Below are 17,061 nucleotides of genomic sequence, written 5' to 3'. Positions count from 1 at the left end.
ACATTTGTCAACATCTGAAATGAAAGAAAATGGTCCCAGAAGAGACATGTACATAATCTTAAAATTAGATTTATGTCAGTTAAAAGTGAATTCAGAAAACGTTTCTTCTCACAATAGTATGTGAGACTGGAATGCATTGCCCCAGAAGGTCATAAATCCAAACAAACTAACGTCACTGGTATCAGTGTCAGGACATAGACATGGATTCAAAACTTGGCTGAAGGAAAGGGAAACAGAGGGTCATTCTGAGGGGAGCTAGGTCAAATGGTGGGAGGTATTAAGGAGGGTGCCTCAGGGGTCTGTGCTGGGTCTCCTTTTAGACATTAATGTCTTGGATTTGCAGACCCAATGTAAAGCAGTTACATTTGCAGATGACACCAATGGGGAGAAATTCCACCTTGGTTTAGATTTACTCAATGTAACATTTTAGAGTGCTGTTAATGGGACAAATTGTAAAATTCAGTTTTCACTTTGCAGTTGGTTTTCTTAAAATAAACTTACATGGACCAGCTTCAAAATTAAGGGTGTTTCTAAGAATTTGACAAATTCTGGATATCCTAAAATCTTAATAAAGCAAATCTAGATCTCGATAGAATTTCTCCTCACAAGCTGGGGAGAAACTATGGAATAAGGGGAAACACTAAAGGTCTTATAAAGAGACCTTGATGGAGTAAGCACATGAGCTGCTGATAATAATAATAATAATCCTTGCATTTGATATAGCGCCTTATCATGTCTTTGAGATGACTCAAAGAGTTTCACAGAATATACTGTCAAATGAATTGACTGTGAGTGCAATTCTGGCAAGTCTTGACTGGCAAATTAAGTTCAAAACAAGATGTTGGGCTACATCAGTTGAGTTCAGATCCCCAGAAGTCAATACGGACACTGTACAGTCCTGTGATTGGGCCAACCCTAGAGTACTGCAAACAGTTATGATTGCTGTGTCACGAGGAGGCTGCGCAAGCCCTAGAGGTAATGCAGAGGAGAGTAATGAGGATGATTCCCAGGGGTAGAGGAACAAACTATGAGCAACAACTAAACAAGCTATGCCTCTTCAGTTTTGAAAGGAGATATCTCACACAGGACCTTATAATGGTATATAAGACTTTAAATGGGATTAAGAAAATAAATCTATCTTTTAAGATGCACCAACAAGCGGGCATAGGTTTATGGTTGCAAGGGGTAATTTCAGGACAGATACCAGGAAATTATTCTCTTTGCACAGGTTAATTAACACGTAAAACAGATTACCAGGAGGGTGGTTCAGACAGGACACTGGACTTACTTAAAAACAAAAGGATGAGATCAAATGGGCAAAAGTGACTTCTTCATCCAAACCTTTCTTGTGATCTTGTGAATCATTTGAGGGCTTCAAGGGGGAAATAGATAGGGATTTGGGAAGCAAGGGTATTGAGTAGTATGGTGGAATAACAGGGAAATGAGATTAGAAAGTTGGAGAGCTGTCATAAACTAAGGCAATGGTGAATCAGGCTGAATGAGTTAAATGTTCCTAACCAGGGTGGAGCTAGGTAATGGGAAATACAGTCACCTCCATTTAGCTATTGCTTCTCTCTTCTCCCAGTCATGATTGTTGAGCACCTTTTCCTTTGCACAGTTTGGCAGCTTCTGTTGTACACACAGCCCAAACCATTCACTCTCTTTGCCTGTCATTATTCCTCAGATACTCCTGCCCTCATCTCTATTCTACCCACTCTGGATCACTCCACATCACTTTGTCCATTGTCTTCCCCAGCCACTCTTGCTCAAATCCCAATTTTCTGCTATGTTGGAGGCCTATAGCTCAGTGGTTAGAGCACTCGCCTCGCAAGCAAGAGACCTGGGTTTGATTTCGGGCAGGGCGAAACGTTGGGCAAGTTTCCTTATTCCACACACCTATGTTTAACGAGTTATTAGTCGATGGATGGAACATTTTTCCAGGGGTAATAACTTGTTCAAAAAAAAATAATAAATTGGTCACTTAATCCATGACTGTTTGTGTGTCACTGCTGTGCGCAATTGTCTGCCGTATTTCGTCCACAAAATATACAGTCAACTCACTTTACAGTATATTCTGTGAAGCGCTTTGAGATGTCTCGAAGATGTGATAAGGTGCCTCATCAAATGCAAGGATTATTATTATTATTATGATGCCCACTATCCCTCAGTCCTATCTTTTCTGTCACACCCCCAGCTTCTCAATGGTTTTTGATTGGTCCTGATGTAAACAAACAGCTGAGGGGCAATGCAGCCAGCACTGACAGATGGCCCATTAATTGTATTTTCACTTGCCCAGGCTCCATCTATTCAAACAAATGTGAACAGTGATGACAACAAGTATGCCCTTATTTACACTATTGTCTGCCATGCTCCCATTTGTTTGGGACTATTTCCTCTGGTGAGGACATCCAGAACGAGCGGGCATAATCTTAAAATTAGAGCTAGGCAAGTTAGGAGTGAAACCAGGAAGTGTTTTTTCACTCCAAATGTTGAGTCCTGTAGCTCAGTGGTTAGAGCACTCGCTTTGCAAGCGAGAGACCTGAGTTCAATTCCAGGCAGAGGGCGAAACCTTGGGCAAGTTTCCTTACTCCAAACGCCTTATAATAATCCCTCCAAAAAATCAAAACCAATAATAAATTGGTCATTTTCAATCTATGACTGTTTGTGGGACATTTCTGTGCGCAATTGGCTGCCGCGTTCGCCCACAAATATACAGTCAATTCACTTTACAGTGTGTTCTGTGAAGCGCTTTGGGACGTCCTCCCGACGTGAAAAGCACTATATCAAATGCAAGGATTATTATTATTATTATTATTATTTCTATCCCCAAAAGGTTGTGAATGCTGGGGCAATTGGAATTTTCAAGTCTGAGGTCGACAAATATTTGTTAGATAAGGCTATCAAGGATATAAAGAAAAGGCAGGCAACTGAAGTTGAGGTACAGATCAGCTAGGGACTAATAGAATGATGGAACAGACTTGAGGGGCTGAATGGCCTATTCCTGTTCCTATGTTCCTAAGGGAATGACAAATGGGGGAGGAGCTTGGTGGCAACCCTCTCTCTAATTTCTAAGACTGAATAAACTGTATACAAATTCTAACTTTGTGATGTTATTTCTCATTGAAGAGGCGGTCTCCATGGGAAGGGAGGTTCTGAAATTGTTAAAGTGATAAACACTGCAAACTCCCATGCTACACTATTAATTCTGATTGCCAAACTGACTGCTCATTAGGAGCAGGACTAAGACACAGAGGTTTTGGAACCAGAATAAGTGCATTTCAGCTGCAAAAGTACACATTATTATTGTGTGACAGACAAAAATGCAGTAAAAAATATCAAACAGAATGAGATTTGTGTAATAAGGAAAATCTACAAGAAACATACAAAAATGTTTAATCCAATCCTGAAAACAAATTCTACTGGATCTAAATTTAATAACAATAGTCTTTACAGTTGGTTTGCTGTGAGTGCCATTGGGCTGCTGTATTTGTCTACTGACATGAAAGGTGCTAAACCAAAGGCAAGAAAACCTATTATTATTTTTATTGTTATGACATTGAGAGGACATCAGAAAGCACTTCACAGGAGGTACTGTAAAGTGCAATAACTGTTTTGTGGGCAAATGTGGCAGCCAATTTGTGTACAGAAATGTCCCACAAAAAGCCATGGTGTGAATGACCAATTTTATTTGGGAGATTTGTTGGCGTGGAGATAATTTACTCTATTATGGTAGCATTTCATTGTGTGCAGAATTTGGCAAATTGTTGAATTTTGTCTTCATTTTGAAGTTCTTAAAAGAACTTACAGAAAAACAGCTTCAAAATTAAAGACTGCATTTAGGAATTTGAGAAATTCTGGACTCTCTGAAATGTTACATTATAATAATAATAATAATCCTTGCATTTGATATAGCGCTTTTCATGTCTTCTAGATGTCCCAAAGCGCTTCACAGAGTATACTGTAAAGTGAATTGACTGTATATTTGTGGGCAAACGCGGCAGCCAATTGCGCACAGCAATGTCCCATTAATACTGTAAACCTAGGCCCCGGTGGAATTTCCACCCATCTGCTTAGCTAGCGTTGCTCATACCCGTGCCATAGTATCTTTGTTAGTTGTGCTTCATGCTAACACAAGCTTCAATGAACTCAAAATTTCCTGCAAATGAATGTCTTCTCAGTCAAGATGATCTAATTAACTGTTCTGCACACTGCTCAAAGCAACAGACATCTGTGGCCCAATACTTACCGTAGTGTATTTTCCCAGCTGGCAGAGAGAGGGGAACGTTTCCTGATGAGCCTTGCAGATCTTTTCAATTAGATCCTCTAACTCTGCTGTCATCGTGTAGCTCTCTGAACATTCTTGCTTTGGTGCCTCCTTTTTCTTCTTGTTTCTGTCATTTCTTACAGCTAGAAGGGCAAAGAATGAAAATCAGGCACAGTTAAACCTGTTTAGTTCATAGTCTTCATTCTCTATAACAAAACAATTATATATGTAATTATAATAATAATCATTGCATTTGATAGTGCCTCATCATGTCGTTGAGACTCAATATACTCAATATATTATACAGTGGATTGACTGTATTTTGTGGGCAAAATGCGACAGCCAATTGTGCACAGCAATGTCCCACAAACAGTCATGGATTGAATGACCAAATGTTTTTTAAATTATTACCCTTCAAATTGGAACTATTGATCTAGTCAATCAATCAAGCAATCATTCAATCAATCAATCAAATCTCGCTTCACAATATGGAAGGTACAAGTAAACATCAAGAGGTATAAAGGAATATGGTGATAGGGTGCCTATTGGGATTAAAAGACTGCCAGATCCTAGAAACTGGTGGACTTGACAGGCTGACTAGCCTCCTCCTGTTACTGCTTTCCTATGTTCCTAAAGTTTCAGAGAAGCACTCCTCTCTCCTGCATAACTAAAGCCCAATGAAATAATTTATTTTACTGTATTTCACTGATAAACACAGATTTTTGTTGGTGAAAATCAATCAAATAAAAAACGTTACCCAAATTACATTTTTGACTCCAAATTAGGCGATTTTTCCAGCTTCTGGGATATATGCAGTTGGCTACAATCCTAGTCCTGGGAATACGCTCAGATGCCAAATACCAGAACTGGCTTTGGAGTGTATGGTGAATTTCGCAGTTAGAGATGGGAAGCGGATGTTCCAAAATAAATTGGGAGTTTTGAAAAAATTACCCTCTTTTCATGTTAAATTCCTTCCCCTGCCTGCTTCTCTCCCATTTTACCAGGCTTTTATTTTATGGGTAAAAAAAATTGACTTTAATAGTCCTCATGCATAAAACACTGGTGTACAAACCACTCAGAATCCAACAAAAGGAAACCCCTGTGCAGAATCGGGTAGAGTGTGGGACATGAATAATCACACTGATTTTTAAACAGTTTAGTGCAGAAGTCACATCGCTAAGGGTGATAACTTTACCAACAATAATACGATTTGCTCACCATCAAAGTCGGTAACTTTACTGATGATCGGAGAGCGGTAAGGAATTTGTATGAGCATCGAAGGAATATCTTCTATTTGTTTGCTAATCGCACAAAGCAATGTCCATCAAAGCTGCCACTGCATTACAGACATTGGTCCAACACTTACAATTATGCTTCTCAATCTCAGTAACCAGAATAAAATCAATATTCTACAGCAGATGAAACATTTGCTTTTAAAATCTTTTGTAAGCAATGAATGATAAATACAGTGAATAAGTAACCCTTGTATTTGCTATAATACCTTATCATATCATTGAGACATCTCAAAACACTTCACAGGATGTATTGTAAAGTGATTTTACTGTATATTTTGTGAGCAAAGGTGGTAGACAATCTGTGCACAGCAATGCCTCACAAACAGCCATGAAGTAAATGATCAGTTTTCTTTGCCAGATTGTTGGCCTGGACACCGGGAGAAACTCCCTTCTCTTTTTGAATGGTGCCCATTTAATGTCCACCTGAGCAGGCAGGCAGGACCTCAGTTTAACATCTCATCCGAAGAAGAATCATCAACATATCCTGCAAGGATTTACAGCAAAATATTCAGCTCAGCATCGGTGCTGGCAAGTAGGTAGTGTGTCCCTCATACTCAACAGTGACAGTACTAACTATCTACTGGCACACATTGCACATGAGTGGATTATAGTGACAGTGGTTGGCACTGAGCCACCATCACCCTCTCTTCACTCATCCTGTAATCCAGTAGTTCACAAGAGTGAAAGAACCAGAAGTACGAGGTCTACAGCTGGCATGTACCTCACAGTTCATATTGCAATAATAATACAAGTGCTATCATGGTTAGATTCACAATTTTGCTGCTCATTTAATTGTGGGAGGATAAGCACTCAGCCATGATAAATGTGTGGTAAACAATTTAAGAAAATAAACATTTTTCATTTGAAATTTTTGGACAAATCTAAAGACATTTGTTTGTGAATAGCCTAGACAAGTAAAGGATATGTTTTAACTGGACAGAACTTATCTCTCTCCCATTTAATTAATGTTGTAATTGTCTCATATGACCAACTTGACGTGTACGATTCCACCACAAAAGTTCACTAGAATATTAAATGTCAATAAATGGCAGCTTTATTTCCTCCATCCAAGTTACAGGTCACTAAAATACCTCTGAGATAAATTTCCATCAAAATACAAGACGGAACAATCTATTAATTTAATAATAATTTTTTTTTGTGTGTGGACAACTTCTTTTATAAGTGAATCAGAATACACTTACGTTTGTTTTCAAAAGAACCTAAAGAGGAAATGGCATGATAAAAAAATGACGATATGTAATCAGAATATTGAAAGAACAACAGAATCTCTGCATCCCCTGTGTCTGTCCTGAAAACAAGGAAAAACATTTACCATTTAATGAACATACATTAAGAGCATGTCATACATGCAGTACTAAAGTGGCAAATTAGTGCTCAAAGACACAGTATTTAGATTCACAATTGCCTGTAATGTGAGATAGGAAATTCACCTTCAAAAGGAATTGAGCTGCTAAAGATAAGGTGTTCATTTTTCAAGTTTTGTGAAAATCCAAATGATATAATTGGCACCCTAAGCATAATTCCGCCTATAATAATGGGTGAAGACCTTTTGGCAATTTGTTCTGTGGTTAAATTTTGCTTACGTGCAAATACATGTCCAGCTTACATCAACACATTGAAAGGAAACATCTGCTATATATACACATATATATATCCAGAATGTTGCAGGTTACCCTAGAGCCTTGGACGTGGAGATGCTTAGAGGAACTTGACCCATTTGAAGAAAGTGTAGCCTATGTGAACTTCATCAAGCAGCATATCAAGATCAGAAGCTTAATCTATTAGTCTCTGGGCTGGTTAGTTAAGGAGAATTTTTTTCTGGATATGAAAGATGTGAAATGGAAGGAAAGCAAACCTAGGTACCATTTCCAGGTTTCACTCTCAAAGATTGTAGTCTCCCGAAGGGAGAACGTCTCAACGCCTTTAGATTTGATCTTTAGATTTAAGATCTAGCTTCAGGCATGACTGCTATGACTGAACGCAAACCAGCAGTTATAGTAAGCTTGTGATGGTAAATTTACTTTACAATTTATAAAGATTTGTGGGCTTCAGCTCAACCTGTCACATCCTGCTGATCTCTGCAGTTTCTGACATTCCTGACACACTCACTGTGAATCATCCTTAAATCTTATTATGGCTCAGTCGGTGGCATCCCTTGCCTCTGGGTCAGAAGAGTGAGAGTTTCAGGCTCACACGAGGATTGAGCTCATAATCTAGGCTGATCCTGAGGGAGCACTGCACTTTGGAGTTCATGCCATTTAGATGAGATGTTAACACGAGATCCCATCTGCCTGTTTTGGTGATTTAGGTGAATGCTTAGAGATCCCATGGTACTATTTTAAAGAAGAGCCAGTCAATATTCCTCATCCAAATTCAATAAAAACAGATTCATTGACCATTTGTCTCAATGCTGTTCATAGGATGTTGCTGGGACAGATTAGCTGTCATGCTTTCCTCCATAACACCAGTGTCAGACTTTAAAGTAACAAATTCACATGTTTAAAGAGCTTCCTCTAACAAATATGTGATTAATAATCATTGAGTACATAGATAATAAGATTTAATCTGGATACCTGCAAGGCCAAGTCACAGATACAAACTAAATTCCTCCATATTACAAGGATAGTTGGCAAATATCAACAGACAAGATTTGAAATCAACTATTTTTTCCAAGTCCTTTGGACAGAAGCATTTCTCAGAAAGGAAGACCATTTGGCTACAACTTAACATCCATCATCTGCTTGTGATTCTCGTCTCACCTGATTGTTCAGCACCCCCCGTTCTCCTGCCTCCCCAACTAAGGAATTTCACCATCTACTTTTGCATCTTTATACTTTCAGATATCTGTGCTCTCTTCCCCATCCTCTTCAGCAACCCACCCTTGCCTCGGGTACCAAGTCAGCTGTGTAAAGCACTTTGAGACATCCTCCCGATATTTAAGGCACCACAAAAATGTGAACTGCTTGATGCATTTGATATAGCATTTTTCATGTCGGAGGGATGCCTCAAAGAGACCATAAGACATAGGAGCAGGAATAGGCCATTCGGCCCCTCGAGCTTGCCCCGCCATTTAATAAGATCATGGCTGATCTTCTAACCTAATTCCATTTACCCGCCCTATGACCATATCCCTTAATCCCTCTATCCTTTAGAAATCTATCAACCTTAGTCTTGAATATGTTCAAGGACTGAGCATCCACAGCCTTCTGGGGTAGAGAATTCCACAAATTCACTACCCTCTGAGTGAAGAAATGTTTCCTCAACTCAGTTCGAAAAGGCTGACCCTTAATCTTAAGACTATGACCCCTAGTTTTAGATTCTCCAACCAGGGGAAACAATTTCATGGCATCTACCCTGTCAAGACCTTTAAGAATCCTATAGGTTTTTACAAGATCACCTCTAATTCTTCTATATTCTAGAGAATATAGGCCTAGTTTACTCAACCTATCCTCATAAGTCAACCCTCTCATCCCAGGAAATAACCTAATGAATCTACTCTGCACCACCTCTAAGGTTAGTATGTCCTTTCTTAAATAAGGAGACCAAAACTGTACACGATATTCTAGGTGCGGTCTCACCCAGGCCTTATACAACTGCAGCAAGACGTCCCTACTCTTGTACTCTAGCCCTTTTTCAACGAACGGCAACATGGCATTAGCCTCCCTATTTGCTTGCTGTACCTGCATACTAACGTTTTGTGACTGGTGTACAAGGACACCCAAATCTTTTTGAACACTAACACTACCTAGTCTCTCCCCTTCTAGAAAATAATCTGCTTTTCTATTTTTACTACCTAGGTGAATAACTTCAAACTTCCCCACGTTATACTCCATCTGCCACCTTCTTGACCACTCACCAAGCCTGTCTATTTCCCTTTGCATTCTTCGTGTGTCATCCTCACAGCTTACTCTCCCACCTATCTTCGTATCGTCCGCGAATTTAGATATATTAAGTTCTATTTCCTCATCTAATTCATTGATATAGACTGTAAATAATTGAGGTCCAAGCACTGATCCTTGTGGCACTCCACGAGTCACATCCTGCCAATCTGAGAAGGACTCGTTTATCCCTACTCTCTGGTTTCTTCTTGTTAGCCACTCTCCAATCCATGCTAATATATTACCTTTAATTCCATGGGCTCTAATCTTATGTAATAGCCTTTTATGTGGCACCTTGTCAAATTCCTTCTGGAAATCCAAATACATCACATCTACTGGTTCCCCCTATCTAACTTGCTAGTTACATCCTCAAAAATCTCTATAAAATTTGTTAAACATGATTTCCCTTTTGTAAAGCCATGTTGACTCTGCCTAATCATGTTATGATTTTCTAAGTGCCTCACAAAGACGTCCCTAATTAAGGACTCTAGAATTTTCCCTACCACCGATGCCAGACTAACTGATCTATAATTCCCCATTTTTTGTCTCCCACTCTTCTTAAATATCGGTGTTATGTATGCGACCTTCCAATCAATGGGAACCATTCCAGAATCCAGGGAATTTTGGAAGATCAAAAACAAAGCATCCACTATCTCTGCAGCCACTTCTTTAAAACCCTAGGATGCAGGCCATCAGGTCCAGGTGATTTATCGGTTTTTAATCCTATCAATTTCTCTAGTACTATTGCTTTACTGATGTTCATTTTTTTAAGTTACTCACTAACATTAGCCTCCAGGTTCCCCTCTATTTTCAGTAAGTTTTCATTGTCCTCTAACGTGATGACAGAAGCAAAATAATTATTTAATGACTGCCATTTCTTTATTCCCCAATATAATTTCTCCTGTCTGTGCCTGCAATGGAACTACATTCACTTTTGATAGTCTCTTCCTCTTTATGTACTTGTAAAAACTCTTACAATCTGTCTTTATATCTCTAGCTAGTTTACTCCCATATTCCATTTACTCCCTCTTAATTAGTTTCTTGTTTTTTCTTTGCTAATCTCTAAAGCCCTCCCAATCCTCAGGTTTACTGCTCATTTTGGCAGTATTATAGGCCTCTTCTTTTAATTTTATACTTTCCCTAACTTCTCTAGTTAGCCAAGGCTGAACTACTTTTCCCGTGGTATTTTCAGTTTTCAAGGGAATATGTGATGGGAATTATGTATTATAGCTTTAAATGTTTGCCATTGCTGGTCTACCGTCATATTTTTTATTCTGATTTCCCAGTCTACTTTAGCCAAATTTTCTCGCATACCTATAAAGTTGGCTTTATTTAGATTTAAGACCCTTGCTTCGGATTCAACTATATCACTCTCTAACTTAATGTTAAATTCCATCATGTTATGGTCACTCTGCCCTAGAGGAGCCTTAACTTCCAGATTGCTGATTAGCCCTATTTCATTACATAAAACAAGGTGTAGGATAGCCTGTTCCCTGGTTGGCTCCTCAGCATACTGCTCTAGAAAACTATCTCTAATGCATTCTATAAAGTTCATCCTCTCATTTACCTTTGCCAATTTGGTTTTCCCAATCTATATGAAGATTGAAATAACCCACTATTAATGTATTCCCTTTGCTACATGCTCCTCTAATTTCCTGATTAATACCCTGCCCAATACTGTAAGTGCTGTTTGAGCTCTATACTCCCACTAGTGTTTTCTGCCCCTTGTTGTTTCTTACCTCCACACATACTGACACTACATCCTGATTTTCTGATTTAAAATCCTTCCTCTCTACTGTTTTATCTTCATCCTTTATTAGCAGGGCTACCCCCCCCACCACCCCGTTTTCCACATTGCCTATCTTTCCTATACGTCGAATACCCCAGAATGTTTAGGTCGTCACTACTAGTCCTACCTATATTGTTGGTTTCTATGTGGATCACCACAAGTGGATCATCCCTTTCCTGTTTCAAATTCTTCTCCAGCCCTGAAGAGACATTCTTAACTCTGGCACCAGGAAGGCAACGGAGGCCTTCGTGAGTCCTGGTTGCAGGAAGAGTGTCTGTCCGCCTGACTGTCTCGTCCCCTATCACAACTACATTCCGTTTTGCTCCCCCCGCTTGTGTGGCCTCCTGTATAGAGCTGCTGGGGTCAGTTTGCCCATCCTCTTCCTTACAAACTTCCTTGTCCACACAGGTTACAAGTACCTCGTACCTGTTGGACAAGCTTAATGCCTGAGGCTTCTCCACCACTCTCTCCGGGGTCCACTTACCTGCCTGACTGTCAGTCACACTGTCCTGTCCCTGACTAGTAGCAGGATCCATACATTTACTGAGCCTCAGGGAAGTGATTGTCTCCTGGATGAAACTATCCAGGAACCTCTCACCTTCCCTGATGCCGCGCAATGTCTGCACCTCGGATTCCAGCTCAGCTACTCTAACCTGGAGCTTCCTCAGTTGCAGACACTTGCTGCAGATGTAGTTGTCCGGGCTCAGGCTGCCCTCCATCAGCTCCCACATACTGCAGTCATCGCACAACACCTGCCATGCCATTCTCTCCTCTCTCTCACTCTGGATTATGGCTTTTATTTAAGTTTTTTTTAGTTTTTTTTCTGGTTCTGTCTTTTGCGTGTGACGTCACATTGATGTCACTTGTTGTTTTTCTGCAGATGCTCCTCTCCGCCCTCCGAATCAACGACTGCTTACCTCGGCCAGGCTTTATACACTCCGCTAGATCTCGGCTTCTCCCTGCGCTGTCCTGGCTCTGCCCTCCGAATCCTAGAGCTTCCTTGGATTTACTGTTAAGTATAGTGACTGCATTTTATCGACAACATCTACTTAAGCCATACTTAACCAACCACCACCAATACTTAATCAATCTCCTACATAAGTCAATCACCATCGCTTCATCTCTGCAAACATTTTTTACTCCCTGTGGGGTACCCTAAGTTTCCATCCTGGCCCCCTTCTTTTCCTAATTTGCGTGCATCATCTCGGTGATGTCATTTGTAGACATGGGGTCAACTTCCATATATATGTGGACAACATCCAAATCTACTTCTCCTCCTCCAGCTGCAATTCCAGATCCACTGATATTCTGTCAGCTTGTCTGTTAGACATCAAGGCCTGGGTGAGTGCCAACCTTCTACAGCTGAATGTTGACACGACGGAAGCCATACTCCTTGGCTCCCATTAACATCTTTTCACTCGCGGCTCCAACCTCCTAAACCTCTCCATCCTTTCCCTCAGCCTTACTGAACCTAGGTGACAGGTTTGATCGCCAACTGTCCTTCCTATCCCACATCCAGTCCCTGTCTAGCACCACTTTCCTCCACCTCCGTCACATTGCCTGCCTCTGACCATGGTGAGACCATATTAGAGTACTGAGTACAGTTCTGGTCACCACAGTACAAAAAGGATATTGGAGAAATCGAGAAGATATAGAGGAGGGCAACCAGAATGACTGAGGGAATGGAAGGATTGGACTATGAGGAGTGACTAAGTAAATTGGGCATGTTCACTCTGGAAAAGAGAAGGTTGAGAGACAACATGATTGCTATCTTTAAGATTCTAAAGGGGCTAAACAATATAGATCATGACAGGCTATTTCAACTTGTCCAGAATAGTAAAACCAGACGACACAGCCTGCGATTGAAGGAGGTAAATTCAAAATGAATCTATACAAACACTATTTCAGTGAGCGAATAGTGAACCTGGGGAAATGGCTCCCTAGGGAGACAGTTGAAGCAGGAAGTGTTGATTCTTTCAAACACAGATTAGGTAGTTTCTTTCAGGAAATAACATTATGGGATATAGTACATAGAAAGTTTGGGACAAACTATGCATGCGACTATCAGGAAGGTAGAAGGCGAACTAGATGGACCGTGGTCTCTTTTCGTCTAGCATTTCTTATGTTCTTATACCTCACATCCAATGCAGCCTTATTCATGCATTCATCACCTCCCGCTTCAATTATTCAAATGCCCTCCTTACCGATCTCCCCAGCTCCACCATCCACAAAATCCAATTAAGTCAAAACTCTGCCGCCTGTAGCCTCACCTGCATCACCCAGTCTTTGTCAAATCCACTAGCTTTCTATTACAGACTGGGTTGAATTCAAGATCCTCAGTCAATTATAAATCTCTTCATTACTGTGGTAAAGCCACTACACCCCGTAACTATGGAACTATCTTTCTCAATCTTTCTGCCTTGCCTCCTCCTTCCCTGTCTTGAAATCACATCTGAAGACCTTCCTCTTCAAACTTGCCTAGGATCATTTCCCCCTTCTCCCCAGCTTGGCATCAAGCTCCACTACTGTTAAATGCCCAGTGACACTACCCCGCGTGAAGTGCACTATATAAATGCAAGTTGTTATTGTTATACTTTAAGCAAAGATGTGCTGCAATGTATGATAAATAGGTAGGTGGGGATATTAGAGAGTAAAAATTGAGGAGGGCTAATCTCCCATCCTTAGCCACAATGTGAAAACATCTGCCATCTATTCAACAAAGGTCTCAGGTCAAACTGTATGACCATGAGGCAGGCTCCGAGAACTAATGGAAAACAACCATAGCTGTTCACCGTGTCAGGCACATCCCCCGTATCCCTCTTGATAAGAAGGGCTGAGTCATCAGTCACAATTCTATGAATTAAGTAAATTTGTTCAACACCATATTGGCTGAAAATTCGTTTTTTTTGCAAACCCTCAAAGGTTAAGTATCAAAAATTCCTTTCAAGTGTAGGAAACTCAAATCAAGATCAGGCACAAGAAGTTTGAACACTGGACTTGGGTTCCCAAAGTCCTATTTGAAGAACTTCTAAGTAGCATAATGCTTCTTTCCCCACCACAGGGCTCTAGATTCTGGACCTAGGTCTGTGTATCACTTAAACCCCTTCTGTTTCTGTTCACAAAACATAATAACCTTCCAAAATACACTTTTCTACAAGAAGGCCTTTGAAGAACTATGCAGTTCCCCAGGCACTTTGTGAATAAGAACTATCGGGTACTTCAGAGCATTCTTTCTTTTGCTTAGCTGTTAGACACACTGTCATGCAGATGTGAGCCTTACCGTTTGATCAATTTCTAGAAAATGCAGGTCTAGATCATCTCAGTTTCCCAGTGAAAGGGGAGATCATAGAATTATATCATAGAATTATACAGCACAGAAGGAGGTCATTCGGCCCATCGTGTCTGTGCCGGCTCTTTGAAAAGAGCTATCCAATTCAATCCCACTCCCCCGCTCTCTTCCCATAGCCCTGTAAACATGTCCTCCCCAAATAACTATCTACTTCTCTCTTAAAAGTTGTTATTGAATCGGTTTCCATCAACCTGTCCGGCAATGCTCAGATGATGCTGAGCATCCAGATAAAGGGGGAAAGATTGGGAAGAAAACTATTTCAACGGAAGTTCACTATAAAGCTGCAGGATTCCAGAATATCTTGCTTTATGATTTTTCAATCAGACTAGATTTGGAAATAATTCAACAATGAATAATGCATGACAAGCTCATTGCAGTTTGGGAACAAAGAGACACAATCACCCAAAAGCACACTTTATTGAATCCATAATTTATTGAAAATGTAGTTCCTTATTGAAATAATACTAATTGTATAAGGTTTTTTAAAAAATAAATTATATACCTAAATTATAAACTTTAATCTGTACATTAAAAATGCTCAATGGAAACAATTGGGCTAATTTCCTACCAAAATGTTGGGCATGTTTCCTTACTCCACACACCTCTGTTTACCGAGCAGTAAGTAGGAACCTGGTTGTTAGTCGATTGGCAGATCGCTTTTCCGGGGGTAATAATTCCTTAAAAAAAATTTGGTCACTCAATCCACGACTGTTTGTGGGACACTGCTGAGCGCAATTGGCTGCTGTATTTCTCCCATAAAATATACAGTCAATTCACTTTACAGTATATTCTGTGAAGCGCTTTGAGAAGTCTCGAAAACGTGATAAGGTGCTATATCAAATGCAAGGAATATTATTATTATATCCTCCATTCTCATTCAAGGCACGTCTTGAAACGTACCTCTTTTTTCACGCTTTTGATCTCCCTGTAGTCCCCCAGCCCCCATTCCCAGCTCCGGTGACATCCTCCTGCCGTGAAAGGTGCTATGTATATAAATGTAAATCATATTGTATTTCCTCAAAATCATGAAGTGATTTTGATGTTGGTAAGAATGTGATCTGTTCGTTTTTGCTATGGGCTAACAGATTAAGTCATAAAAATAGAGCACACTGTAAATATATATTTTAGAAAATGTTATTGTACAAAAAAGGTTTTGGGCATATCGTCAAAACGTGGAGGGCAGAAATGTTCCATTTGACACAATGATACAAAGATTGTTTGGATTGGTGTGAACACAATCACAGTGTTGTTGTTGAAGCAAATAGAGTTCTTGCTACAGCACAGCCAGAGATGGTTCTTGCAGTCAGGACAATGGGAGAGCACCAGACCAGATGTTTCTGTGCTGGACCTTCAGACTGTCAAAAGAATGGTTACACTAGTACTGACTGGGAGCTGGTCTTTGTCCAATACAAAAAAATAAAAACAAGCAGAAAAAACGATTAGACAATAGCCTACATGGAGCTTACTATTTATTTTCGTTTAGTTTTTTCCAAGAAAGCAAGGATACTTGGCCACTTACCATTTACTCTGTGCCAGAGATCTTATTTTCCATTTGCACTAGTTTCTTCTATCTGGGTGTCCCACTTCACCTTAAAGGCTCTGCTTCTCTACTGCCATTACATTAGCATCTGTCCAAATTGCTGATTTGTGTTGAGGGTTGAATTGGAATTATGAGTCACATTGTAAAAGTGCAAAATGTTCAGTTTGAGTAATTTTTGGGGGAGGTTTGAAAACCGTTATGTTATTAAATTATGTTATTGTGGGTCACTGCAGCTGGAATACAAAAGCCTTCAATAATAATAATAATAATCCTTGCAGTTGATATGGCGCCTTACCACATCTTCAAGATGTCTCAAAGTGCTTCACAGAATGTACTATAAAATGAATTGACTATATTTTGTGGGCGAAATGCAGCAGCTAATAACCCACAGCAGTGTCCCACAAACAGTCCTACTTTTTCTTAACTATTGGAAAGGATCACAGGAGCACAGCACGTGAAGGACGATTGACAGATTGTCTATACTCTCTGCTGGTCAGTTCATGTCCCAATCTTGGCAGTGTGAACTTAGAAAGCCATATCCAAGGCCAAAGATGGCATACGTGCCATACAGCACAGCGGAGAATCAAATGAACTCACCCCACAAGTCGTGAGATTTACTAACCAGGGAAAGAATCAGCTCTATAATGCAGAAAAATGATTCCGAGAACAGATCTGGCAGCAGATTTCGGCTGCTGGTAATCACACAACCAAAGCATTATGAACCAGCTTTAAACAACCACCATCTGAAAAGTACAGTACATAAATAAAGCTGATGTGACTGAACAAGGCTGGAGTGGATGAACTGATGTGATGAAATGAGGAATAGCACATAAGCCTCGAAAGCTTGGGGATGAAGCTTCAGGGCAGCCTCATGTTGCATTTTATCCTTTGTGGGCTAATGATATTATATTCTTTACAGTGGTGT

The 17,061-nt window shown here is 40.1% G+C and overlaps 1 protein-coding gene across 4 annotated transcripts in view; it reads right to left on the bottom strand.

Moving 5' to 3' along the window:
- LOC103179947 (retinoic acid receptor beta) overlaps window positions 1–17,061 on the bottom strand; it is a 142,379-nt gene that overhangs the window by 40,525 nt on the left and 84,793 nt on the right. For all 4 annotated transcript variants that reach the window (XM_007895495.2, XM_007895493.2, XM_007895494.2 and 1 more), the window contains one exon: window positions 4,247–4,407. In XM_007895495.2, the coding sequence (XP_007893686.1) occupies window positions 4,247–4,407 (161 nt within the window). The remainder of the gene's footprint in view (window positions 1–4,246; window positions 4,408–17,061) is intronic.

This window comes from Callorhinchus milii, unplaced genomic scaffold, assembly GCF_018977255.1.
Source record: "Callorhinchus milii isolate IMCB2004 unplaced genomic scaffold, IMCB_Cmil_1.0 Scaffold2, whole genome shotgun sequence".
Classification (NCBI taxonomy): Eukaryota; Metazoa; Chordata; class Chondrichthyes; order Chimaeriformes; family Callorhinchidae; genus Callorhinchus; species Callorhinchus milii.
Note: the sequence above shows the minus strand (reverse complement) of the source record. Positions and strands in the feature narration are given on the sequence as shown.